This window comes from Thunnus thynnus, chromosome 14 (assembly GCF_963924715.1).
Source record: "Thunnus thynnus chromosome 14, fThuThy2.1, whole genome shotgun sequence".
Lineage (NCBI taxonomy): Eukaryota > Metazoa > Chordata > Actinopteri > Scombriformes > Scombridae > Thunnus > Thunnus thynnus.
This window is the reverse complement of record NC_089530.1, coordinates 7,715,288-7,743,252: the sequence shown is the minus strand read 5'-3', so window position 1 is coordinate 7,743,252 and position 27,965 is coordinate 7,715,288. Positions and strand designations below refer to the sequence as shown.

Below are 27,965 nucleotides of genomic sequence, written 5' to 3'. Positions count from 1 at the left end.
ACAGGGCAGCCACAAATGACTCTACCATAATTATTTACATAAACTGCCTGCCAGTACAGAAGTTATCCTCTTACATTTATCACTAGCCTATCTCACCCCTGTAGCTTTCATTACTATAACTGACCAGGGTGTAACTGAAATGATCTATAACAAAAAATGTTCAGTAACTTTTGTCATCAGATAACAATCTGCAGTTCACCAATCCAGAGACTCCACAGCTCCACTTTGGCTCACATTAATTTGCATCCGCTCATGATTACGCAGCCACAGAGGACATGTCTTTAAATGGTTACATGCAAAGATAACTTGTATATAAAACTTTATATTTCTGCAAGACTTTACTCAACTGATGAACTCACAGCTCCAACTCTGCTGTTAGATAAAAATAAACACAAGTAATACACCAAATGGTTTAAATGGTTTATTAAATATTGCATAATATCGAAGTCACAGCAGTGTATAGTATCTTTATTTTAATATTGTCAATGTAACAGCACTGCAAATTGAAGCAAACAAACCAAACCTGTTGCAGGTTGTGTGTCTCATCAAACTAATTCATTCTCATGATTATTAATTATTAAGTCGAAGCATCGTGTCACACTTTAGGTACTTGTACAGTAACTGACAAGTTCTCAGTAAATGTTCTCCCATCACAGAGACTAGGACTATGGGAAAACCAGGGTTACATTAAATATGTCATGGATACATTTCAGTGATACTCAAAAACAATTAATGAAAATGAGGCACAATTTTTGCATCTAACATAAGGCATTATGATCCTCACAAATGGCAGCGTAATGTTCGTATGCGTCAAACTTTCCTGTGCTCTGTAACGCTCCACTCTGTGCTTTGCCAAAAAATCCTTCAGGTAAATAAACTGCTGCAAGTGACCGAGAGCTCAATCTGACACCCTCATCACTTGCAGTCTATTTTTTTATTTTACATATTTACAATCCTTCTTGTGCCATGCTGCTCAACAGTCTGCATGTTCATTCAATGATGAAAATTCAGACATTTTTTACATATTGTGTACACTGTGCCACATTCATATATTCATACATTCATACATCCTGTGATGTTTTATGGAGCACAATATCACAGAAACAGTCGATAGTGAGTTGTGTTTTGACTATATGAGTGATTGTGCTGTTTTTTTTTTTTTTGTTAAAGTTCGTCAGTGTTTTAGCTGGAGCACACCTCTCTATGAACTCCTGTTGTTCTGTCAGGGGGAAAAAAAAAGCCTACAGGTCAACAGACTCCCAACCAATCAGCACATTCATGAGGAGCTGGAGTTACACAGGAACAAAAATGTTTAGCCAGCAGTGGAGGGAAAAACATGCTTTTGTGGTGTCACAAAATACCTGAACTTTATATCAGTGCTATACAGGCAAACTCATAATGCAGTTATATTGTATTAGTGTTTTATCTCGCTGAGAAAACAGTCCCTCGCTAATGATGTCGGAGGTGATCTGGGCAGGAAGAAACACCTCATGTTGAGGAGGATGAAGTGCTGATTGCTACTAGATTTTGTCAAATTAATGTACTTTACGTTACCAAACTTAGACGGTACAGCTTCGAACCATGTTCCAATCAATGTTTATCATCACTGCACGGCTGTAGCTAACACATTCAGATGCAAGACACAAAGATAAACATACACTTTTTTAGATCTAGTGAATGTTACTGTTTTATCTTTCAATACTTCACATTGTGTTGTGTGCGCTCAGGCAATCACAAACAGTTATACTAAAAGGCAGGTGCACTGATAGTCTGGCAACATGTGATTAGAAATGTGTGGATTGGGAAAAGAACTTCAGCTACTTTAAGTAACACATCACTACAGCAGCCCTCCTGGTACAAACTAAATTTAATTTTAAATACTTTTTTAGCAATTGCCCTACAAACTGCTGCTCTGAGCAGGCCACGGCAAGTACTAAGAATTATTTGCAAGTACTATTTGACGGCTCTGTCGAGGATCGATGAGCACATCGCAGCGGTTGATGACGACGAGGAATTTGATGAAAACACAAGGAAGGAAAACAATAGCTATCATCTTTCTATCTGTGCGTGTAGGGGATCCATTCTGACATGCGGTGTCTGTTACAGGATCTGATGGTTCAGGAGATGTGGGAGCTCTGTACTCGCAGGAAGACCGCTTTGATGCTTTGATAGCAGAATTCAAAGCAGTCTTCCATCAGGGAGCTATTGAAGCTCAAAGACCAGACTGTTAACCCTGTCATCACTTCTGTTTTACATAAGCTGAAGGTGCAAATACTGAGGCGTTGGCTAGTGTTTCATGCTCTCATTTGATTTGTCAGTCTCTTATTGACTCTACAGTGCATGCTGTACTAATGCTAACCTCATGATGTGAATCATTCTGCTAACTGTTGTAAACGTTGTAGTCATTACATATGAAAATATGTAGCCATATTTGGAAGGCCTCTTGAAGTTCTCTGTACACATTTACATGGCTAGAACATACAATCCTGTCAGTAAGGGTATGGTTAAAATCTCAATATGCTTCTAAAAATCTTCACAATTATTTTCTAAGACACCTTGTTGGCTTTCACTTCACTTCAAAGATTAAATTGCTTTTTGTGTCATCAATGATTACTCTTCGATTATCTTGTTAGATGGGATCTCCCTAAATGACCAAACAGGAAGTTAAGTGCTACCACGCCTGTCCTGTGGTTGCGCTGGAGCGAGGTGTTTACCACCAGCTACCTTACAGGCGACAGCCTCCGGCAAACATAATTTACTTCTATTTTGACAGAAGAGGTATAAAAGGACAAATAAATAGTTTCTGAAAATATAGGATGTGCATTATTTACACGGTTTCGCTTCACTTTCATCAGACGTGCAACACAGTCCACGTGTCCTGCATTTGTGTTTAACATGTTGACGGAGAAAAAGAGAAGCTAACAGCACACTTCAATATTTTAGTTTCTCTAGTCATGCACATGACTGTGTAATAACTGTTGTATAACAACCTTTGGATAGAAAATGAAGGCAATACTGACCCGGTGTTGAAAGCTTTTGAGTTGTGAAAGCTGTGATCTTTTTCAAAAGTAGCCAATAATGACTATATGGTAATTTAAAAGAATGTAAATGTAAATTCCATTAAAGAAAAGAAAAAACGGGTATGTCAGACCAGTTTTTCCTAAGGGCCTTAATACATAAGGCTTTAAGTATTTAAACTCTGGTGGGATTTGAATTTAAGTCATTTTCTTGAATTTAAACTAAGGAGTCCAAACATGAATTACCACATTAAATATCATACATGTACAGTTTCTTGATCGAAACACTGAGGTTTTTTTTTTTTTTTAGAAGTCTAAGGAAATCAAAACGTCTTCAATTCATAAGTTGTATGGTTTGCATCATACCTAGCTACTCATGATAAACACCTCTGGTCCTGAAAGGTAGCTCATGACAAACAGCTCCAACCTCACATCACATAAAAATACATTCTGACCCCCCCAAAATCCAGTTCAGGTAATAAGATCCACTCTTTGATCCATACACTGCTCTGCTGCTGCCCTCCACACTGAGGTGCTACGTAAACACTTGTGTACTGTAAATTACATGGACAGAATGGAAGCTATCATCTGTACAATAAAAGCTACTTTGTGGTAGGTTTTTCACAGAGAAAATTCCACTTGTGGAGACGGACGAATTCTGCCAAGAAGTGTGTAAGATGTGGTCAAGGTATACACCATACTGAGGTTTGGGGCAGTGAGCCATCAGCCGTCTCTGTCTTCTCCTCGTGCAGTTTGACATACCTCAGACCGAACCGATCACTTTCCCAGACAAAATGGATTCGCCTGGCTAAATGACTACTCTAACCAACAGCCATGCGCGATAGTTATGACTTCCCAAGCTTGACAGGCAACCATGTGTTACAGCAAGATTAGATATCTTTACAGTTTCACCTCCTTCACGTAATTCCCCGGGAAAGTCCCAAACTGTTTTGTCCTCCTTGAGGTACCTGAAGTGGAAGAGAAACAGACACATATATCAAGGAAATGAAAGTAAAACCACTCTTTCACAGATTAAAGGCTGAAATAACCTTCTTTTAGCACAAAAATAACACACTTGAAATATATTTAAATTCAGTGTGAGGTCTAAAGCATTTACGTTTAACTCAATCCTCTGCTGTCATTCTTCAGTAACCCTGTAAGGAAGGATGTGACACACTTCTACTTCTCCTGAAGCCCTGTGCAGGCCTTTCCTGTCATTCTGCAGAAACCCTATATGGATGAATGTGACACAGTAAGTGTCATCTCTGAGGAATCTATTCCAAGTCCTGTGGCACATACCAACAAACCAGCCATCATCGCACTTCTCCATGACGCTGACAAGATCTCCCTCCTGCAGCTCCAGTTCATCGTCGTTCTGCGGCACGTAACTGTACAGAGCCTGGAAACTAGAGCAGGATACGAAGATAAATTGGTAAACGTAAAACTGAAACACAGGTCATCCACATGTGCGACAAGGAGGTCTTACTCACATTCCGCAGTTGAGACGGCTCGGCTCCGGGCTGCTGCTGTGGGACTGGGGTTGCTGGGAAATGATGAGAGATTGTTTACTGGGGTGGGGGTGCAGTCTATGAACAGAGTCATGAGGGTGGTGGGACAGGGTGCTGCAGTACCTCACCGAGGTCTCAGCTATATTCAAGATCTCATTACATACTGCCTCCTAGTAGTAGAAGTAGTAGTGGGTGAGGTCGTCACAGAAAGACAGACAGCGGCCCCACCGAGAGTCCCGGAAGAGGCCGAGGTGAAGTTGAGGTGGGAGGTGAGAAGTTAAGAGAGGGAAGGGTGGGGGGGCGGAGGCGAGACAGGAAGGTAGGTCCAGTGAGTAGCGAGGAAGAAAAGGAAGTGATCCGTTAAAAGTCGGGAGGAAAAAGCAGAGGAGACGTTGGTGGAGCCCAGGAGGGAAGGCATGGAAAGTCAAGACACCAGAGTGAGTGCATGTACAGGAAACATGAAATATTAATTTTTTTTTTCAGGATAATATTCAGTATGAACATGCAGTATTAAAAGGAATGAAAGGATAGTTTTTTAATATCACACAAGTAGAAAACATAATGGGAGTTAAAGATGAGTTTGAAGGTGATGAGTTAAAAAGTTAAACAGCTGATGAAGTTATGTTCGGTTTAATCTCTGAAAAACAAACTAGATACTACACATTCAATTTGAAAATCTTCCCTGGAGACAAATGGAAACTATGACCTTACCGCAAATGAGTTAACATTGTTGTTATCCTGGATGTCAAACAGCATCACAGGGCTTCTGGAGGTCCGTCCATGATGGTCAATCTCATTCCTCACAAGCTGCAAAACAGAAATATCACATCAGCTTGGAAATAAAAAAAAAAAAAGCTGTACTCTGGAGATGGCACCACATCTTGTATCCACCTGCTGTCACTATTCATCATACTTCAGTCACAGTGTGAAGGTAGAAATTTAAACCTCGCCACAGCTTTTGAAACAGGAGCCAACATGTGAAATCTATAAATACTCACTAATAAATATGCCACTATCCTAAATAAACTTCCAACCTCTAGTGGCATCCAAGTTATCACACCTCTGAACTTAACAACAACAACATGCAACCATATGCTCAGTTTTATGAAGACTCAGTAATGTGAGCTCTCGAATCAATCCTGTAAATGCCAGCACAATAGCTCCTCTTACAGACAGCGGGGACATCTGAAACAGTCTACATCAACACTGTAAAACATTTGCGTGTTAGTAGCGCACACACAACAACATGCAGACTTGCAACCTTGAGCGGTGTGACCAGGTTTAACCTTTTTCTTTTGTCTTTACTAAACCAGCAGATTCATCTCTCCATAGGGCTAAAGTCAACTTCAGGTGAACTCTATAAGTTAGTCTTCCACACACAAATGTCAGCTTCAATGGCCCATTTTAGGGAATCACACTGTGGCCATAAAGCCCATGTTCCAGAGTGAGCCTGAGATGCAACACGGCACACCATGCAGAAGATACCTCTGCAGGGCTATTTCGCCAGCTGCCCGGGGCTGCGCGGCCACCGCCCCTGTCCCCCTCTGCGCCTTCCCCCTCTGTCAACTCCTTCTCCCCCCTCAGCCAGCCCTCCAGCACCGGCCCACCACAGGGGCTCATGCTGCGTGATAGACGTGAGGAGGGAGGGGAGAGCAGGAAGTCCTCCCCCTGAGGTGGGGTGAACGTAAGGAAGGGAGTGGTGGAGTTGGGCCTGGGTGGGTACGGTGGGGGCAGAGGGGAGGCAGATGGTGAGGCCATGGGGGAGATGCAGTATGGGCTGCCGGTGATGGGAGGCACGGGGCTGGCAGAGTAAGGCGGGGGCAGGTACTCGCCGCAGCGGTAGGACACTGTGGGCAGCGGTGGCAGGGGAGGGGTCGGGGCGGCAGGAGGGCTTCCGCCTCCCACAGTCAGGGAGATCCACTCAGAGGAGATGGCGTGGACCTCGGGGGACACAGAGCGGCGGGGGGAGCGAGGGAGGGGCAGAGGGGAGGTGGTCAGGCGATTACGGTACAGCTTTTTAGAGCAACAGGACCGTGGGAGGAGGATGTAGATGGAGGCAGAGAGAAGAAGAGGGGATGAGAGGAAGAAAAGGAAATGAAAGATGAGACAAATTCACTAGAAAAAGAAATCAAAATTAAATGGTGGGTGTCAAGGTGAACACAGAAGAGACAAAACTTCAGAGAATGTCTGGGAGACCACAAAAATTCAGAGATGTAGTGGATCAGCCTAATACTAGTTTCAGCCTCCCCTTCATCAATAAATGTTTCTTCTGGGTCCTTACCTGAGGAGACGCATTAGTGCTGCGCTGTGGGGACTGGCTGACAGGAGGGTCGGGATACTCCAACCCGTTTTTGACACGGGGCCGTCTGTTCACTTCTACATAGGTGACGGGGAAGATGCCTTGGCGGTTGGTGCCTGAGATTTTGCCTTCATACCAGTTCTCATCAACTCTACGAATCAGCGTAATCCTTTCTCCCTGCACACATTCATTAGGTTCAGAAGATCATTTATAAATATTATTAAATGTTCATTCCTTGGATAAATGAAGCATAAAAGAATCTCTATTCATATTAATACAATTGTAATGATTAATCCCTTTTTCTCACCTTTCTGAAGGACATTTCCACCACTGTGTCCCCGGTGAAGTTGAAGCGGGCAATAGCGTCTCCATATTCCAGCACCTGCACTGGGACACTTTTCTTTGGCTGGGCTTTCTCTGTGGGGGGAAGGAGCTGCACAAGAAGACACAAAATAAAACTGAGTGAGAAAACAAACTGAATCACATTGTGAGTTGCACGAGAATCCAATCTTCAGAATTGCAATTAGGAATGAAATATAATAACTATTTCTATGAGTCACTGTTCAAAAATGTGAATTTTAATAATAAAATTAGCTTTGCAAGAAGTGTGAGACATGGAGGGAAGAGAGAGCCCACGTACCTCAACATAACTTCTAGGGAAAATGCCAACTCTTCCGTGATGCTCTCCTTCGTACCAGTTCTGATCCACCTGTCGGATGATGTACACGATGTCTCCCTTCTGAAACGGTAATTCCCTAAAAGATGTTGCAGAGAGATTAGTTACTTACATGAAATGACAGGAATAATATTTTACAGTATGAGAATTAAGTAAGTGTGACTTCATGCATACCTGTGTCTAACACCACTACCTAGCTAATCTGCCTGGAGTATCAGATGGGTGGGATTTATTCACATTTTGGAATACATGTATTATTACTACTAATGCTAAACAGTGATCCTGTGATTGTCAGATTTTCTGCCACTGCTTCATTTACTTCAGTAATGTCTACTCTGCCTATATGTAAATCTATATGTGGTGGATATAATACAACAATATGAAAAGAAAAAGTTAAATATAATGCTACTGCCCTGCAAGAAATATCACCTGTTGTGAAACTTGTAAAGTTTGGTTTTAGCTGATGCTGTGTCAGAGTGATGTTCATTCTGCTCAATGGGACTTTTTGAGGCTGTAGGTTCTGATATTGTACATACACATACTAATTACTTCTACTTACTTTAGAGTTTCTGCTCTGAAGTCGAAGCGTGCCATAGCTGGAGTTCTCTGTGTAGATAAAAAAAAAAAGACTGTCAAAAGAAAAAGAAAAGATTTTTTTTTTCCAAAAGATTAAATACTCTTGTATATGCCCACCCTTCTCACTTTTTGGTTACTGTACTTTTCTGGTAGTTGTTATGAACATAAATCTGCCTGACTTGTCTTTTCAGTGCCCCCTCTGTGCATAAATATTTTAGCAACGACAGGAATGACACGCTTGTGACTGTGTTATTGTCCTCTGGAGCAAACTGAGTTAGAAGCTACTGTGGGTTATTTACTGTAAGACTGGCCTGCCAGGAGATCAGGCACACCTTGGTAAACACAACAAGGGTGCAGTTAATGATATAAATATCTGACCACTGATCTATTGCAGATATGTAGCTGGTCAACATTACAGTGTGCACTGTGGAAGTGAAGTCTGGAAGCCATTTGGAAATATTCAGTGATAAACTCAACAATACATATTTTGCCTTCTATCGCTGTTCTCACCCTTTGAATTTTTGACCTGGAGGAGAAAGCCATCTGTGTCTGAAGAAATCCTGCTGACAAGCCCATCACCCCCCCACGCAGCCTGACTCACACACAAACTGACAAAGCAGCTGCTGTCTTTTTCCTGCTTACAGAAGGATAAGACACAGCCCTTTATTGTACCTCTACGCCTGATTTCCTTTTCTCTGAGTTATCTGTGATGTTGAGCAGGTCTCCAAAGCGCTCGTTAGTGATGAACTGGTGGTGTGTCGGGACAATGCCCGTGTGTCGCCTCGATGCTGTGTCAGCCTCTTCCTGTTCCCGCTTCAGCCGCCGCTGCTCTTCCAAGATTTTCTGCCAGGGAAACAGACTAAACTGTTTGTCCCACCAGATATGGGTCCCCTCTACTCTTTTATTCATGTGACACCTTCTTTGTTATGTAAAATGTAAGATTTCCTCATTCATAACACAGCTGTCTTCACTAAAACATTGTCAGTGAGGTGTAATTTATGAAAGCTTGGCTTAGATTTAGAGGAAATTCACCTCTTTGTCTCCATGACGCCTCCTCAACACTTCATCCTGGCTCTCCCCGTGCGCTGGGGACGAGTCTGTAACAGAAACATAAAGTGGATTACACTGTGAAACATTTTCACAGTCGACCTCAGAGGCAAACCCAATTAAAGAACAAAACTTTTCAAACATAAGATGATGATATTGCAGTCAACTCCTTAATTCCAATGAACAGAATAATAAAATATACAATAATTACAATCACGCATGCTTTAAACAAACAATGTAATCTCTGCAGCACTAAAACAAAAAGCACACACACATCAAAAAAGCCAAATGTATTCCTGCATGCACATAGGAATGAACACAGAATGATCCAATGTGTGTTCATGAAAAAAAAACAAATGAATACAGGAAACAAAATATGCCATCTACTGTGTCTTAGCAACAAAAAAATAAATAAACATGAAATCATGGTTTTACTGATGTTGATCGACCAACCAGCATCCATTATTTTACTGAAGTTTCACCTTATTAGCTAGAAAGCTTCATTACTAAATTTGCTCGCCATGTCACCATAGATGTTTCACTCTGTATCCCGGCGAGGGCCACAAGAAACAACTATTCATGTTTTGGCTCTGTGTACAAGTTGTACACGAACCAAGTACCTGCTGTTACATAAAAAAATCAAATCAGGACACATCCTGTCTGACTAAGAAAAACCTTCATAATGTGAGAATGAAAGATGTCAGATGTGAACAGTCCCCGAAAAACAGAAAAAAACAAAACAAATACAGATATGGTGAGACATCAGTTTGAGAGAGGGTATGCAATATTGTATCATAAACATTACAGATTAATGCTGGAATTGTTGTTTTTTTAGGCTGGATGTTTTAATTTTAAGTATTTTTATAAAACTAAAACCATAAAAAATGCTTTATATTGATATTTTTTGACACGAATGATACTAATTTTTGTATCAATGTAATGCTTATGCAGACTTTAGCACTCTATGCTTGCATACAACTCAAATCTGATGTCACCAGAAGATATATACATTACCAAAAGCTGCCTGAACCTCCTACAGTCACTGAAGTGTTTAGATGGGTTTGTGGGACCATACTCATTCACAGTGAAATGGAAGAGCACCAAACACCACACTCAGAATGAGATGGAGGCCTCCCTGTCACTTTGTAAACACACCACACAGACTAGAGATGGAGGGTGGCGGCGTTGCTTTGTGGAGAAAAGGGACACAAGGTGAAGATAGAGTCGAGATAAATGAGTGACCACACAAGGAGAGAGGAGGGTGACAGTGGTGAAGGGATGGAGATAGCCACCTCTGCGGTGAGCTGCCAGCGGCTGCAGTAGGTTCCCGTTGGCGTCGAAGCCCTGCCCGTTATTCAGGTGGTCAGTGTTGCCTCCCTCCCCGTTACTCAGCCTCTCCAGGACCTCCAGGGAGGACAGGCGCTGAGGGATCAGAGGTCTGAGCTCAGGGGACATGCTGCAGGGCCTCTGGGTGCTCGTTGTCACCTTGGTGGCTAACAGGGTCCTCCGAGCTTGGTGGGACTGCAGGTTCTTCCGTAACCTGAAGGGAGCAGGGCCCATAAGGAAGAGGTTCCCAGGCAGCGTGGTCCTCTTCTCCGCAGGTGGCGGCTTCTCCTGCTGCGCCGTGGCCTGCTGCCGCTCGTGCCTGAGAATGGTGGTGAAGCGGGTGTAGGAGGCTGGGCAGGAACCTTTGCATTTACTGGGTTTGAGGTGGAGGTGATGGTTCAGGTGGTGCAGGAGGTGGTGGTGGTGGTGGTTGTGTTGTGGAGGGGATGCTGTGAGCAGTGTTAAGGGACTCTTGGATCCACTGACAGCTGGGTGGATCAGTTCTGGAGAATTGTTCCTGAAGATCTGTTCGACCTCCGCCTCAGTGGCAGAGGGGGACACAGTCCTGACATTGTGTCTGTCCTCTGAGGAGTAGAGGGCCTCCTCCACAGTATCACTGCCTGGTGACAAGGTCTCCTCCCCGGTGCGCCTGCCCTCTGCCTCCATTGGGGAGCAGGCATCCGTCTGGGTGGCGTCAGCTACCAAAAGGGACTCCGCTGACACTGCAGACGCCATGTAGAGGTGGGCGGGGCTGTGGCTGTGGCTGTGGCTGGAGTGCAGGGTGGGCAGGGAGGAGGAGCGGCTGGGCGCCGAGCTGGATTGTTGGATGATCATTTCAAACTCGCTGACCCGTGACGACACGGCGTCCCGTGGAATGTTACCCCCGTCATCAGCCTCTGACCTTTCAGCACCGTCGCCCTTTGCCCTCTCAAAAAGAGAGGCCAGGCTGCGGACGCTGCCGTTGGGGCTGCAGCCAGCCGAGCTGGGCCGCTGGATGTGATGCATGGTCCTGTACAGGCTCGAAAACTCAGATGTGCTCCTCCTAATTGCAGGGGAAACATTCCTGAGGCCGTCTGCACACTCAGTGCCCCAGCTGGACTTGGAGTCTGAATGCTGTCCACTCTCCCTCTCCTCGGCTCCAGCACAGTCTGGATCACATGTCCCTGTATACAGATCCTCACAGCTGTGGGCCTTTGGGTGCCTCACAGGTTTAGTCCTGCTTTCCTGGCTGTCACCACTGGGCGGCAGCAGCTTGGGCTTGAACTTAGAGGGCAGGATTTGGGGTATGCAGGCTTTGGCAGCAGATAGAGGCTTCTTACTTTTACACTGGTTACCTATTGCATTACTGGCAAGAACTGATCGACTATTTACAGAGGAGCAGGGTGAAATTATATAGCCATTCCCACCTTTATAATCCACTGGCAAGCATGCAGGACAACAGAATAAACAACATATTAGATTACAATGGTCACAGGTTCACACACATACACACTAAAACAGAGTCAGGCACATTTCTAAAGTAAAGACTAAGTTCCATTAAAAGTGAATGAGAAGGGGAATCAGGCTTGATGCTGTGTACATCAAGTAATAGATGACTGTTAAACTAACAGCATGGTACTGCAGTGTAGCATGAAGAACTTTGTTAAAACGGAACAAGGGGAAATCTACAATCTAACAGATTCCTGTATAATCAATCACTGTAAACCGCAACATAAACAGTGAAACAAAGTATTAAAAGAGCAATATGCCATGAAATGTTATGTGATGTTGGAGGTCACGTAGGAATTCTTAACACTGACTGCAGTATCAAAACATTTTAAAAACAAAGAGAAAAAAACCCAACCTATTCACATCTTTTCTTCTTTTCATGTTAGAGCAAAAATGTTCTCCCACATGACAGCTGCATGGCCCGCTTCAACCTCCCACATTCATTCTTCTCCTCTACTTTTAGCAATTAGACCGGAGGCTGCAGTGATAAATGGCCTGTGGCACAGCTGTTAATACACTGCTCCCTTACATGGTTGTAAATAAAAAAATGTATCCTGAGTCAGGATACATTTTTGTATCCTGGTAAAATATGACTGTCAAAACCCTTTGAGAAAACTCATGTCATTTCCTGGCTGTAGTGGGAGCTCATGATAGCGCTACAGATGGAGCCGGGAAATGACATAACACTTTCACATGCTGAGAGACACTTCTGCAGCATGAGTGACCCATCTGTCACAATTATATCTACCAGACAAACACACACCGAGGAAGTAAACTTGATATTACTATATCAATGGCACGTGGGAAGTGAAGAGTTATCATTCTAGCCACTAAAAAGTCCTCAAGGAGGCTCAGTTCTTTAAAACACAAAGATTAATAGAGATATTTTTTATTTTATGAGCGCATGACAGAAACACATGACGAAGTCTTTGCTTTCTAGCACTCAGTTATTTCTTTGGGGTTGTCTACACTTTACCTTGTGCCTGATGAACAGTAACAGACTCTAATGAACAAGGTGGTGCCTCTGGCTGGAGGCTAATGAAGGAGCGTGCTAGTCAGTTGACCAGAGTGCCAAATCCATTTACTGCATGGGTCTCCAGTTCAACTGAGTAAAAGCTGAAACATCTTGATATATATTTGTTCCAAGACCTCTGAAATGAAACAGTGAGTGAGTCCTCTTTTAAATTATTCATATTTAGTTTTTAGATAAGATGTTGTGGAAATATACCAAACTTAAACTCTCAGTGGAAAGTTACTTCTCTGGTGTGTCTTTCCAGATGTCATGTAATGACATGCATTGGGTCATACTGTCCCTGAGCCTGATCTGTCCCTTCCTTTCTCTTCCTTACATCTCCTCTCCTCTCCTCCCCCAGCGTTTCTCTCCCTGGCCATGTGCGCAGGCATTCCAGCCCCTGACCTCACACTGACAGCTGACTTCCTCATGCCTGCCCACCCTCTGTGTCCCTCCTGTTTATCTCACCCCTGTCCAGCCGGGTTGTGAAGAGCACAGCTCTGTTTATCTCGCTCGTCCCTCCTCATCCATCCCCTCCCTGGCGCTGGAACGCTCTGGAGTCTTGCCCTAAGCCTGCCTAGCGACTGGCGGCTCACAACTGGAGCAAGAGGGGGAAAATCCCCAAGGTTAGCTTCCATCGAGTTAGAGAGACAACCTTGCTCTCTTGATGAGTTTTCCAATGCAGATGGCCAGCACACGTTTGATGAAAACATCCATGGCATCAGTAATAAATCAAAAGCTGCCAGGGGAATGAATGCTGCGAGGTGATTGGCCAATGCTGTGACGTCTGGGAGCAAAGAAAATGTGTGGATTCCAACAGAAAGGTAAACGGAAACACATGTATCCCTGTCTGACACTTCCAACAGTCCAACATCAGTGTCTGTAACTCATTGGTTCTGTCTCAGCAGGAACAGCCTTTAAATGGTGTACCATCTAGCCCCCCGTACACATACATAAACACACACCTGACATTTTACTGGCCACATGTGTGAAGTAGTTAGTATCCTACCTTTAGAGGAGGAGGAGCTGCCATGGCGCTTGTTTAGGGCCCGTAGACCTTGTAAGGGAATGTCGCCGCCCTCTAGGACACTCTTGTAAACATGGCGGTCACAGTCTGGAGCCGCAGGCTCGCTTGTGGATGATCCTCCGTCCTTCTCCACCTCGCTGTGTCCAGACTTGCTCGAGGAGCTAGACAGTGGTGAGAGGAACGCAGACAGCTAATTAAACACAGTCTAATTCATACGAGGGAATTGTGTAACATATTTTTTATGATAGACAGAGGCATACAAATTGGTTAATGAGCTGTCATATGGTTCTTATTTAGTATATCTTGAGGTAATTCCTGCCTTTGCAGACTTGTGGGAGACAAAATAATCAGACAGAAAAACCAAACTTGAGAAAGTGCAGAATTTGGAGGCTGATGTTGAGGGAAGGCATTCGCTACCACACATATCTTGGCATTCCAGAGAGGCCAACAGGACAGATTTCTATAAATATTCTCTGAACATTCCCACATGGTGCATCAGCCCCTGCATTGCACCTGTAAAACTCTCAGGTTTACTCTCTTTCACATGCCGCTCATGTGTTATGCTGTTCCTCTATTTGTACAGACAAACATGGTCGTTAAACTGACAGAGACTCCAGTGTCATCTAGGGGAAACAAACAAGAAGAAAAAGAAAAGAGAAGCCATACAAACACATTTCTCCAGCATTAGGAGAAGGTCTAATGTATTTTCCAAAATGTGTTTTACATTTGCTGTGTTGCCAAACCACTTTTACAAGCTTGCACATATGTATGGATACATTACTCTCCTTGTTCACTACCTCAACAAGAAGCTCTTTCATAGCTCTTAGAAAAAAAACATGTGAACTGCTGACTGCAGAGAGCCATTAAAACCATGTTGGTTCTAGGTTACTTTCCAAGATTCACATAAATGCTATAGAGGAAATAAATGCTCTGCATGCAGGAAATCTACAGTGCAGGAGCAATGCAAGATTTAACACAATCTTACTCAACAGAGTAAGTTGCTTGAGTGAGAGCCAGTGACTCCACCTGGTGCAGGTTAACTGTAATGTTATCTGTTTATCTGTAATGAGGAGGAGTTACTTTAGATGCAAGTGTGAATATTGAATGCACTGATTACTACTACTGACTTATGATGACAGCTTTTATTGTGAGGCTATACAAACGATTTATGATTATTGATAACAGTTTTTCAGCCAACTGCTAACAATACCCACTTGCTATTTTAGCTTTGTAGCATATTTCTAGAAGAATAACTATCATGCACACACAATGGGTGTCTAATGGCAGCCCCAAAAACACATAAAATTACTTGGACGTTCATTCATTCATCTGATCAACCCTAACAGGCACATATGGTTTTGCATTTTACGATCAAATATTATCTTTACAGCACAGTTCTTGAAAATGTCTCCAATTTCAAACAGTCTCCAAAGCTCCCTGCCCTAAACATATGTTCCTTTGAAGGAAGTCTGTTTGTGACTTGAGGTTTCCTTTGAAAAGTTTGTGAGGCTGCGCTTCCACCAAGCTTCTCTCAGCCCTACATCAAGTGTCTCTTCCCTTTAAAATCAACAACAAATCAATGGACAAAAAAGTTGGATTAGAGACCCCTTTTTCAAATAGTTGGCCATGATGACATAATGATTGTAGCAGATGGAAAGTTCTGAGGAGAAATGGAGGGAGAAGTTTATTTTCCCTGGACCGTAGCACGAGACAGTCACCGTGGCTCAGTCTTAAATTCCTTACATTTTATTACACAAACAAAAATAGAAGGTGTCAATCTAATCAGACAACAACAAAAGAGATCAAGGGCTTGCTGAGCTTTGTTTAAATGTCGGCTAGCATCCTCTTTCATAATCCGGTTGCTGTTCATAGTGCTGTACACACACCCATTCAGAAGGAGATAACGGTTTTTAAGTTATGCAGCAGCTGGGCAGCTATCGTCAGAGTTCCCTCTATCCCAGTGACAACCAGGTTGCTGTCTTTAAATAAATCACCACATAGCAGCCATGTCTCCACACTACAACCCCCCACCCCCCTGAAAAAACACCATGAAACACAGACAGAGGACACACTGTTCTGGTAGCTTTTTGCCTTATTAACAGGATCTCCTCAGGAAGCAGGAGTCCCCCCGCTGTAGGCGGGCAAGCTCTGCAGGGTGGAGAAATCTCACACTGACATTTATCCCCATAACATGCCCTAAATAATCACCAACATGATGGAAGGAGGAAGCAAGATTTAAAGCACAAGTATTCATAAAAGAAGGAGAAGCATGGACTTACTACTGCTGCAGGTCGGAGGCTGTTTCCAGGGGGCTGAAAGAGGGGGCACTCTGCAACAAACCAAACAAAGAAGTCATTGATAGATCCACAGGAAGGTCTCCTCCAGCTAGAACAGAAACAGGAGCATTAGCTGTGGCAAGATTCTCTCTGCTTTTCCTCTCTGTCGTTCACTCGCTGCTCTGGGTTTCTGTCTCCAGCACCCGGGGTTCTTAGCGTCTATGAACTGGGCTTGGCATGGAGGAGTAAGCGTGTGTTTTGGCCTGCATGCAAGTTGGAGAAAACAAGCGGCAGTGAGGAGAGTGGAGGGGAGGGGAGGGGGGCAGTGGGCGGGTGGGTGTGCATCGGTCAGGGGGCGCCCATGTGGGGAGGGGGCTGTCACAGGCTCAGCCAATGGGCTGCTGTCTCCCAGTGAAGCCGTCTCTTTTGTCTGGTATTGAGTCACTCTCATTACCACTGGACCAGACCGGGGGACAATTAACCAGCTGGTGGTGCAGGCAGGCCGAATTACACACACACACACACACACGCACGCACGTACGCACACACACATTTGACACTATCTCACACACTTACAGAGTCAAAAGGAGACACGAATGCTTGCTGACAAAGTAAAGAACACAGTAAAACATAGTCATATTGTGGAAAAGATAAAAATAACAATGTTAGAGAAAAAAAGAGCAAAAACATAAAGACAGGAAGAAATAAATAGTGAGCACAGAGTGAATGAAGAAATGTTATGAGACTATACCAGTATATGTAGTTGTTATTTTGGAACAGATATTATCTCCATAACACAGGGGTGGCCATTCAGTGTGATAGCACCAGCCCATGAGCATTTTGAATGGTTTAGAGGCAACTAATTTTAGCCCACTGTTTCTGTTGCTTTCCTCTTTTCGGACGTCACAGCAGGTAAAAATAACAGACGTGACACGGGCACTATGAATAAGAGCACAAGTGTTGTTTGCAAATACGATTGCACAATCCCCATCCCAGCCAGCCTGGCCCTGCCGTTAATACCACATCCACTTCCCCGCGGTGCGGCCAAGCCTCCGATTCCCACACCGATGACCAGACAAGGAGCATTCTCAACAGCTCATTTGCCACAACATGCCTTTCCACTTAGTTGCCAGGGCAGGATGATCATTAATAACCCTTCAGAATAAATGCCGATCTTTAAAAGAACAGAACATCAGTCTGGCAGGTCTATATTCTGATCTATTTATAAAGCCAAATGTTCCATGTTGACTCGGAGAACATGCCAGTGTCATTGAATAATCTGCGGCTCTTCCTTGCGCCGCCACGTCTTCTATCCCCCTTGAATCTCATCTCCAACAGGGGGAGAAGATAGTGTCCTCTGACACCCCTGGGTAATTGGGCTTACACACACAGCATCAATGGAAAGTAAACAGGAAACAAGCATGGACGGCTTATCTGGAGTAAAGGAATGGAATCTTAATCTGGTTATTTACAAGATGCCTGATTAGTGTCAGTTTATGTGAACTTTTCTTGATATGAAAGGGTAAAACTATTTCAAACTAATCCTGTAGTGATATCACTGAAAAACTTCACATTATGCTGAGATAGTTGCACAACTTATCATCCAGTAGAGAGCGAGAAAGAGAGACGCTGACACTGGTTTGACTTATCAGATAAAGACACACGCGAGGGATGAAAGTGCTGGCTTAAAGCAGTAACAGCGTGAAATGTCTAAAGCTGTATATGGACATGAATGAAGGCCTTGGTGAGTCAGTGGAACACCGATGACAACGTTTATGCAGAATTTCATGTGCGTGTTTCCTAACAGGTGTCCCCGGGCTACTCAGAGGCCGGGCTCCTGTGTGCCGCTTTCATATTCAAAATAGCGATCATGAGTAGGTCATGGTAACATGAATCTCATTCTTTCCAGCACCTTATTTGTGTTGACATGTTCTCATGAAAACAAACAGCTCCCCCAGTGTGAAGGGCCTGTTATAGCCACGCGCCCCTCATCTCATCTACGCTAAATGCTTAAAGGTAAAGGTTAAGTGTATAACAGAGGTTAAATATGAAAGCACAATGAGCTGGCGGGCTTACGGAGTTGCCTCCTTTAGAATATGTCAGGTGGTTGGGGTGGGGGGGTGGAGGGGTGGAGAGGCTCCGTGTAACTCGGCGCTGAGACAGTGTGGCAGCAGCCCCCTCGTCAGCATATGCTCGACAGATGGAGTCACTCTGGCGGTTGTAGGGGGCCAAAATGCTCTTCCTGACCATAGTTATGTGTGGAATCCCAGCTCCAGATAGCCATGTATATCGATGAGCCTCTGTTTGACCGTAACTGTCACTGTATGTGTTTCCTGACTCCTCCTGGGACTAGGGCTTGTTAATATTAATCACGAGGACCATTACTGTGATTATATACAGGTGTCACTCTTATTCAGCTGCTATTAGGTGACTAGAAGTGCTATTGTACTAGTACTATTTACTATTTGTAAATGAGTGATGATGATTTGACAGGAAAGGATATAGAAGAAGAAAAAACATTGCAGTCTTATAGGATTATTCAATGTATTACTTCCAGTAAGCCTGACAACTGACTAATTAGCAGGGTGAAATCATAAGAAGACAGTTATCAGATGAACTTTCAGTACTGTCAAGAAGCTTCCTTTTATTATACTACTACTTCATTAGGAGAAATGGTTCTCCACAGCACTTTGATGGTTATTAATAAGAACAAGAACTCAGTGGAGCAGAGCCAGAGGGGCCAGCTCTTCATTTAACCCCCGAGCAGTCGTTTTTTGCAGACTTCCAACCATATCTTCCCTTCAGTAATACCGAGTGTGAACTGATATGTCAATCAAACTCCAATGAGCCAGTGTGTCTGGCCGAGCCTTAAGGTCAAATGCTGCACATACCAGGTGCAGCTTTAGAAGTGACTTTGACATTAAACAGGAGCCAGTCATCAAACCGAGCTCATCTGGCAACCATCCAGGCAGAAAGTCGGTCGCCTCCACCGCTAAACCTCCTCCACATATACACTAACCTGAATCGGCTATCAGTGGGAACAGGAGACTCTACCCCTGCGTCTGGCTGATGCTCGGACATGACCTCATGTCGTAGTCAGCGGTGCCACCTCATATTATCCAGGGTGTGGTGGCGTGGCCCTCACTGACAGAGAGCGAGGAGCAGTAACATCTGTTTGTGGGCAGCCAGTGCCATGCTTGTCTGGTGCCAACAAAGGCCCGAGGCATGGATCTGTCATGACACTGTATACCTAACTTCAACTGCTTCAACATGCCTGCACCCCTTTGGATATTTTGGTAAATATACCAGATAGCAGACAGGCAGCAATTATTATTTCAAGGGCCTGGGATTATCCTGGAGTCTAATGCTTGCGTGGACTGCAGCCCCTCCAAGTGAAGAGTGACTTCTGGATGAATCAGCCAGTTCAGGCCTCCGGCTTATGACATGCATTCTAGTTGGCGGGGTGCACCTCAAAATGAACACAACAAAGTATCCCTCTTAGCTGTTGAGTTAACGACATGGAAGAACCGGGATGTTGCCACGTTTGGCAAGAGATTGCAATGTGTTACGTGATGAACTCATAACAGCCCTGTGATAATTTAATTGGTCCTTTATTATGAGCACTTGTGTTACTACCAGAGTATAATAAAATCTCCAAATCAATAATCAGTGTATTAAATAATAATTATCTAAATTACATAAGGGTAACCATAGTGGTAAGTGGTAAGACAGTTTTCTGTTGCCAGCACCTGAGCTGATTTTGCTAACTCAGCTACACAGATACATACAAACTGCTGGGAGACACTTTTGAAGAGGGCAAAAATAGATCTCAGTCGACTATTTTCGACTCTATTGGGAACAAATTTGTTTTTAAATTGTATGAGGTGATGATGCGGAATGGCAGCAGCTATATCAAGTAGGTTGAAAAAAGTTTGCTGCAAAAAGAATAGCTAATACACAATCTGAAAAAAAAAGAAGAAAAATCAAGAAAAACAGAGATAATAATGAAAAATAAGGATGTATAAAAACTGATCAGTAGTCTGTCTCATTAAGCCGAGTTGAAACAAAGTTTCCTCTAATGCATAAGTCCTTTTTATGTGGAAGATCAATTAAAAAGGAAATTGTTCAAGATGATATTGCAAAGTGACAGTGGGAGTAGAATTGGAGTAGTCCTTATAGACAGACACTGTTTGTTTAGTCATTATTTAAACATAGATGTTATCACATGCAATAAAATACAATATACTGTCACTTTGAAGACAGCAACCACTTACCGCTTTGTCAAACTCCATCTCTGAAAAGAATTTATACCAAGGCTCATTCTCTAAATCTACATCCTCCGGACTTACATCCTGAGTCTAGGGGCATGGCAACAAGAAGAGGAGGAGAAAGACAAAGAGAAGACAGTTCAGACAGCACAGCATATACACACCAAGGTAATGACCCTATCAGACATTGTTGATTTAGCAAATGTTTCTATCCCTATAACTAATGATTTCATTACGATTGGTAAGTTTAGGGATAGGTTCATTATTTCAAGCCTATCTTATGACATTTTGGGAAATACACTTGTTTGCTTTCTTGCCCAGAGTTAGATGAGAAGATTGATACCACTCTCACGTTTGTATGGAGTCAACAGCCAAACAGCTTAGCTTAGCACAAAGACTGGATACAGGGGGAAATAGCAAGCCTGTCCAAAGGAAACAAAATTTGGCCAGCAACATTCACTTCCGGGAGTCTTGTTGTCATTGTGAGATTGCCAAGGTACTAGCGGAGACTCAAGGAAGTCACTGCACCAGGTCAAGAAATAGTTCACCATATAAGCCCTTGCAAAACCACAACTTGTCATTTTTACACTTCAGTTTTTGAATAGATGAAACTAACTAGTTATGATGTGTTAATTAGTTGGCTATAGAGTAACTGGTAGGTGGATTTTGTTAGCATTTCACAGAGCCGGGCTGGCTGTTTCCCTCTGTTTCCAGTCTTTGCAGTCTTTTAGCTACATATTGACCGTACAGACATGAGATTGGTATCAATCTTCTCATCTAACTCTCTGCAAGAAAGTGAATAAGCATATTTCCCAAAATGTTGAACTATTACTCACACACCCATATGTACAATAAACGAGTTATTGGTTGCTGTTATTGTTTGTCTGGTCCATACTGTTACACCCCTCCTCAAGAGAATACTAAAAAGACTGTAACTTTGTAAGATACTCACTTGATTTAAGTAACTTAGCATCAGCTAAAAACTTTTTAAATGCATTTTTCCATCTCTTACATATATTTTCTTGTCCAGAATGGACAGAAGAAACAATTATAGGGACCGATAACTTCTTTAATGTAGACATGGGCATGTGAGTACTGTATGTGTTGTGAGCCTTCCTTCAAGCAAGTCAATTACCCAGAAAATGTTGCTATTTAATGTGATCCATATATTGATAGTTTTCATTTTATTCTATCCAATCAACAGACAAACAGACCAACAGAACATGCAAACACTTTTTTTAGGATTTAATATAATCATCTGTAAGATATATTTTTTGAAGGCCTCAAGATAAAGTACCACCATAACTTTTAGCCTCACAGAGTATGAAGAATGAACTTGATGATGACCAGCTACAGCACCAAGGACACTGACCTCTGCTCACTGAGCTTGTAATTGAAAAACAAGACAGTCCATTATTTAACAGTGGGCCCGGGATGAACTGGAGCAGACTGATGAGTGCATTTGTTGCCACTGGGTATGGGCCAAATCCTGGCTAACAACCTGGCTACTAGCTTGACGTAGCTGAACATCAGACAAACAATAATTACATAATCAACACACTACTTAATCACAATAATGAACATCTCAGTGTCCTCTTTTATGTAAGAGGGAAATATAAAAGACCTCAAAATGCAAATTTAAAATAAAAAAATTTAAATGCAAATTCGTGTGTTTTTCTTTTAAATATTACACTTTGGATCTAGGCAGCAGCTGACAATCATCACCTATATGTAATAAAGCTCATCCTAAAAAGACAGCCCTCAAGGACACTGAATAATGCCGCACCACTGGATTCAGTACAATCTGTATAAGCTAGAGATGAAAGTAGGGAAGAGAGCATTACACTTCCTCTCAAGAAAACACACAAGATCCATGTTTTGTGTCTGTGCTTCTCACACCCAGCTGATTCAGCCCAATAACCTTAAATTGAAGACAGGAAGACAATGGCTATCCTTGTAAGTGATACTCCCCCTCTGCCAAGCAGGATCATCTGTCACCGCAACAGGACACCCTTTAGGAATGTGGTGCACATGGCGATTCAGGCTACACATACGTTGCCTTCGGAGCTGTTACTGAAGCTGCCACCCGGGAGCTTAGATACAGAGGTGGTTGGGGGTGGAGGGGTGGATGATGTGGTGGGTGGAGTGGGAGACAGCTCACACGACATGCACACAGAGAGGGAGACAGAGAGAGAGAGAGAGAGAGACAAGGCAAACAGGCAGGCGGCTAGCATACCGTTCTCTCCAGCTTCAGCACCGATGATTTCCCCGGCACGTACTCAAAGATGCTCTTGGGCTCGGCGCGGTACTTCCTGGTGTCTACCTTCTTATCCGGGGGCTCCCACTCGTTCCTGTGGAGAGGCGGGAGTAAGGGAGGGGTGGGGTGTGGGATGGATGAGAGCCAATCCTTATCAAGTAGTCTCCATGGCAACCAGCTTAGGCTAAAAAATTTTTTTTTCCCCATCTAAACATAACGTCCGCCTCATTATCCCTGCTCTCTCCCTCCCTCTTCCCTCTTTTCCTCTAATGATGATATGACAGAAAATCCAATTCATGGTCGAGCCAAATCGGTAATTCGATCAGATAAACAAGATTGGACCCAGTGACAGAAAACAGAACGCAGCATTTCCTGGGAGAATAACAGACAGCCAATGCCAGGATTACTCTTCAAACAAGAAACACCCAATCTAAAATCTTTTTTTATCCAGCACCTTTTCTTTAATGAAATTCCTTTTGAGCATCAAGAAAATCAAGCAGCATTTTTCAGAAGTGAACGAAGACGTGTTTAGGAAGTCACCCCCTCCATGCATAACTGCTGGGGAAGGAGGAAGGTCAGTCCTCGACATGTCATCAGCAGCTCTGTGAGGCAACAGTTTATCCTCCATCACCTGTCCTCCTTCATCACTCTATCACTCATTTCTCTGGGAGCAGATCAGCCTGTGTCAGTGCTGATGTGTGTATGTGTGTATGGAGGGGTGAGGACTAGTCACACTTCACGTAAAAACTGGAGGACACGGTAGTGGAAGCCACTGGGGACAAAATAATTTCATATTCACAAAGTCAGAAAGCAGGAGTATCTTTTCTGCTCTGTTGTGTGAACTGTCAAGTGACACTGTACTGCATGTAAATAAAGACCAATACAAACTGTTCTTTACAAGACACTTTTTCTGGGAGTGTGACATTAAAGTGGTACTGAGAGAACACTATTACATTACAACCAACTGGCTGTTAAAGAAATGGACAGAAATAGGGTTTCTATGGTCAGTTATATTGATGCTCAGTTACATAATTTTTCCATCTTTGAAGTATTCTGAGCTGTAAACAGTTCATTTCTTTACTAACAAACAAGAAAAGTACTGTGTTTTTGTGTTAAATATCAAAGTGAATGTCATTTGGAGTGTTACTGACCTTTTGGCAGAGGGTTTGAGGGAAGAGGACCGTGTTGGCACCGGCATCGTCTGGCCTCTTGAATCGACCTCGGCGTCACTTTTTGAGCGTGGTACTCCTTTGACTGAAAACAGGCACATAAATAACGATACCAACAGGATGATGCACAACTAACTGCATTAATATTCTCAAATGATATATTATATTTCCGATTCCCAAACTCACCATCTTCCAAGTAGCCAAAGGGGTTGGGACCGTCATCTTAAAGAGGAACAGAACACAATCAAAAGCATTTATTATCATTTTTATCTATCTATGATCTGTTTTTTTTTTTAAACTAATGCATACAGCACAATACTAAATAATTCAGAAGGCACTAAAAACACTCTTTTTCGGTGTTTCTCCTCCACTGCCTGACACGTTCCATTAGGCCAAGCATTACAAGCTTACCAAACACAATCAAAGTGTGTCAAATCAAAAGCACTTTACAGGAAGCATTACTGAGCTAAAAAGGGATCCAAGAATCGATGAGCATCAAGGCTCATTGATTCTTGGCTTACAGCAGCTATGCATTAGCCACATTCAGTTGGACTTTTGTATAAACTATATTTTTTATGTTAGGTAAAATCAGTCACAATTGCACATGGACATCATCATGTTGAGCTGGGACTGAGAAACAAGTCAAACAAAAGCTACAGTATGGCAGCTTTTTCTCTTAGGTGGCACTAATCTTACAATAGGACCAAAAATCATGACCCTAACCCAGACTTCTACCAACTACAACTAAAATCCAAAAGAAGCTTATTAGAAGCAGCACACAGCCCTGAAGGTTGTGCACAGCCTGAGAGGCTCAACTCAGGGCAGGAGCGTCGATAACCTCAGCGCAAAGGTCTGCAGCAGCACCTAGTGGCTACAACACTACACTACATCCCAGTAACAGTGGGTTAAAGAGATCATGCTCTATTGTCAGGTGACAACTCTGTTACAATTAACATATATTAATAATCTAATATTGAAGATTCTAATATTAGATGGTGTCAGCAAAAGGAGAAAAGCCATGAATAAGTTGTTACATTTTAAGTAAAAGTAAAAGGACACTACAAGGCTTCGTGCATCATCCTTGCCAACATTTCATCAACAACGTAAAACAGTGCGTTAAGAAGAACTCTGTGTTTTGTATCTGTCAACCTGTTTAGAGTTAACCATGTTTAAAATTTTTAAATTTGCTTTTTTTTTCTTTTTTTTTTACCACATTAACTAGAAAGTACAGCATATTTTCATGCAATTGAAAAACTAGCATTTGGTGTTACTCAACTGTTAATAGCTTAAAATATGAGCCTTTTTTCACCCATGTTCAAAAAACTGAACTGATGTAAAGAAAGCACAGGAAAGCATTATTTCATATTTATTTGTTGCTCAGCAGGGTATATGTGTTGATTTTTGGTGGTGGGTACACCAGTTCATTAACTTCAAACAGTCTGCTGATCTTTAAAATTTCCTCATCATCAGGAAATCATTACATCAGGAAATCTGCACGAAACTTGCAGTGTATTTAATACTTATGGAAACAGCTGCACTATGATATGGAATGGACATCAGAAAAAGATTTAAACGTTTAAATCCTTTCAAATACTTAGCACTTGCCACATGGTCAGGTAGAACAGAGTAAACACAGCTTAAGTATTTGAAAGGGCCCATGATGGCCGCAGATTAGTAAAGCCAACGAGAGCGGAGTTACTGCCTCCGGATACCTTTTGATTTCATCTGAATGTCATAGTTGTCAGGGAAAATGTAGGTGGGGCGGTAAGGGTTTTCCTCAATAGGTTCTGAGCACAGTGATGGAGAGACAGAGCACAACGTGACACAACATACTAACACATATAGAAACACAGACAGAGTGTGGACACCAACAGAGAAACTCGACACGTACATATAAAGAGCAGAAATGATGATGAACTCTCTCTTACCAGGTATTCTGTGTATTTGTTTGAACATTGTCTTGTACCAGTCTTTGGACTTTTCAGTGTTCTGAAATTAAGATGTAAATAAATCAGAAATTATAATAGAAATATTTAAACTTTGTGATTATCAAGCAGAAGCAGTGATAATATAGTATGAATTTGTTTGATATAAATACTATACTACAAATACATCTTTCTCTCTACCCTCATTTACTGCAACATCAAGTATCATATGAACCAAACACCCATTAAATATCTGCATCTGTGAGTAGATCAGGTCTTCATTCAACAGAAGGTTTTGTTGCTTACCCGTACAGGCGCAGTGGGCTTGTTAAGAGGACTGAGGACAGGGGAGTGCAGCGATAGTCGCAGCCTCTTCCCATCCATGTCCGGGACTGGACTAACTGAGTTTCTCCCCGGAACAGGGCTTTTATCCCTTTCTGGGGTTGGGTCTGCAACACAAGACACACAAAATCATCAAAAAACCTGTAAGCCTGACAAAACCTCTAGTGAAATGTCAGGGAACACTTAGAACAGTTTTAGTTACACAGATAATGAGGGCTGCATACAATAAATGGCAGGCAATAAAGAGAACAGACCTTTTCACAGCAAATATTTTGACATGTCATCGCAGGAAAACACAGGCGTAGTTAATGACAATAATTAATGCTGCATCCTATTTAGTTTTGCCAGTTCTGCTGTCCTTGTATTGTGTATGTGGTTTCACTGCCATGGCTTAAATTGAACTGAGCCATCATTAACGTTATTAGTTCCACCTGTGCTTCTCCTGCTATGATGTTAAAATGTCTGACGTGAAAAAAGTTGGTTGTAGGTGCATGTCCAAAAGTAGCATAATATGAACACATAATGTTAATGAAAAACAAAGAATTGTTGGTTAGTGTCAGACTTTGTAAATAATAAATAAACAAAATGGATAAATAATGTACATAGAGAATATATGGGCACTATGCTGTACAGTATAATACAGTACGTGCTCCACTTTTTGCAAAAATTTATATTCTGTGCCATGAAATGGCTGCTTGTCAAGATTTTGCATTTTGTACAATAGTTCAGCTTGGCCAATTTTTACTTGTTGTTACATAACACAAGTATTTCGAGTCTCAAAATAAATAAAATCAAGTGGAATGATTAGAATTACTGCATGCTTTATTAATTAGAAGCACTTTACTATAGCAGCACTGGCAAACATTTAATGCACAAAATACAATTTTATGATACAAAGTTTTTTCTGTGATGTTTCTAACAAACATCACAAAAGTTGCATTTCTTGTGCTAAGTATACAGAAATATATTGTGTTTTTGTGCATGAATGTGTCAAATTCCATAAAAGTTTTCTCCAAAATGCAATACAATATGGTGATAATATTGTTATTATACTCTTTTCTTTTATTATTCTATTCTCCTCTCCTCTTTCTTTTTTCCTAATTCAGGTGAATCAGATGCGTCAGGTGTCACATGAGTGGAAGAGAGAAGAAAATGTGATTTAACAAACTGGAACTCGAGGTAATTATTAATATATTGTATTGTAAACCCAATTAGAGAACAGCAAACTACGATATTAAATCTGGTTTAATCCAAGTCTGGTGAGTAGCAATACAACAAGACTAGGTCAAAACCTAATATATGGCTGGACTGTGTATGAAACACTTGAGGGCTTTTAATTTGAAATGACAGATACAGGAAGGGGCGACACGTGGTGACAAAGCCCCCAGGAAGTGTGCCAGGCTTTGACTGGAGCCAATTTGACATAGGGCCTTTCTTAGTACCAAGTATGCCAAGTTTGACAAAATTTAATGTAGACTAATTTGTTCATTTCAATACATTTATATGTATTGAAACGTGGTGATATTTGTACATATAGAGCCCCAGAGGCAGCACTGTTGTTCTGTCCAATAAAAACATGAAGCTTCACTTTACCTTCAGACAAACTAATGTGGCAGCTACAATTGTAAAATTCATCTGTGAGACCAACATTTATCTTCCAAAAGGAATTTTATCATATATCAAAATCCTATGGAGACATGAGAGCCAGCAGTAAATTACAAAAGAGCTGCACTTCATCATTGCCCGGCCAAT

At 42.3% G+C, this 27,965-nt stretch overlaps 2 protein-coding genes across 7 annotated transcripts in view; both read right to left on the bottom strand.

The window, feature by feature from the left end:
- Window positions 1-408: 408 nt before the first annotated feature.
- LOC137196729 (sorbin and SH3 domain-containing protein 1-like) overlaps window positions 409-27,965 on the bottom strand; it is a 40,674-nt gene continuing 13,117 nt past the window's right edge. For 3 of the 6 annotated variants that reach the window (XM_067609537.1, XM_067609536.1, XM_067609538.1), the window contains 20 exons: window positions 26,178-26,320; window positions 25,875-25,935; window positions 25,659-25,733; window positions 24,133-24,168; window positions 23,929-24,031; window positions 22,757-22,871; window positions 20,527-20,610; window positions 16,256-16,305; window positions 13,959-14,137; window positions 9,109-9,173; window positions 8,749-8,919; window positions 8,060-8,106; window positions 7,465-7,579; window positions 7,132-7,257; window positions 6,807-7,001; window positions 6,011-6,538; window positions 5,237-5,332; window positions 4,508-4,560; window positions 4,317-4,423; window positions 409-3,985 (listed from right to left, as the gene is read on the bottom strand). In XM_067609537.1, the coding sequence (XP_067465638.1) occupies window positions 3,918-3,985; window positions 4,317-4,423; window positions 4,508-4,560; window positions 5,237-5,332; window positions 6,011-6,538; window positions 6,807-7,001; window positions 7,132-7,257; window positions 7,465-7,579; window positions 8,060-8,106; window positions 8,749-8,919; window positions 9,109-9,173; window positions 13,959-14,137; window positions 16,256-16,305; window positions 20,527-20,610; window positions 22,757-22,871; window positions 23,929-24,031; window positions 24,133-24,168; window positions 25,659-25,733; window positions 25,875-25,935; window positions 26,178-26,320 (2,417 nt within the window). In that variant the 3' untranslated portion in view covers window positions 409-3,917. The remainder of the gene's footprint in view (window positions 3,986-4,316; window positions 4,424-4,507; window positions 4,561-5,236; window positions 5,333-6,010; window positions 6,539-6,806; window positions 7,002-7,131; window positions 7,258-7,464; window positions 7,580-8,059; window positions 8,107-8,748; window positions 8,920-9,108; window positions 9,174-13,958; window positions 14,138-16,255; window positions 16,306-20,526; window positions 20,611-22,756; window positions 22,872-23,928; window positions 24,032-24,132; window positions 24,169-25,658; window positions 25,734-25,874; window positions 25,936-26,177; window positions 26,321-27,965) is intronic. The other 3 variants (XM_067609542.1, XM_067609539.1, XM_067609540.1) reach the window with 3 other exon arrangements.
- Window positions 9,109-13,380, bottom strand: LOC137197542 (sorbin and SH3 domain-containing protein 1-like). Its single transcript, XM_067611037.1, has 2 exons — window positions 13,287-13,380; window positions 9,109-11,867 (listed from the first exon to the last, which is right to left on the bottom strand). Exons 1-2 carry the CDS (start codon window positions 13,378-13,380, stop codon window positions 10,237-10,239), a joined length of 1,725 nt encoding a protein of 574 aa, XP_067467138.1. The 3' UTR covers window positions 9,109-10,236.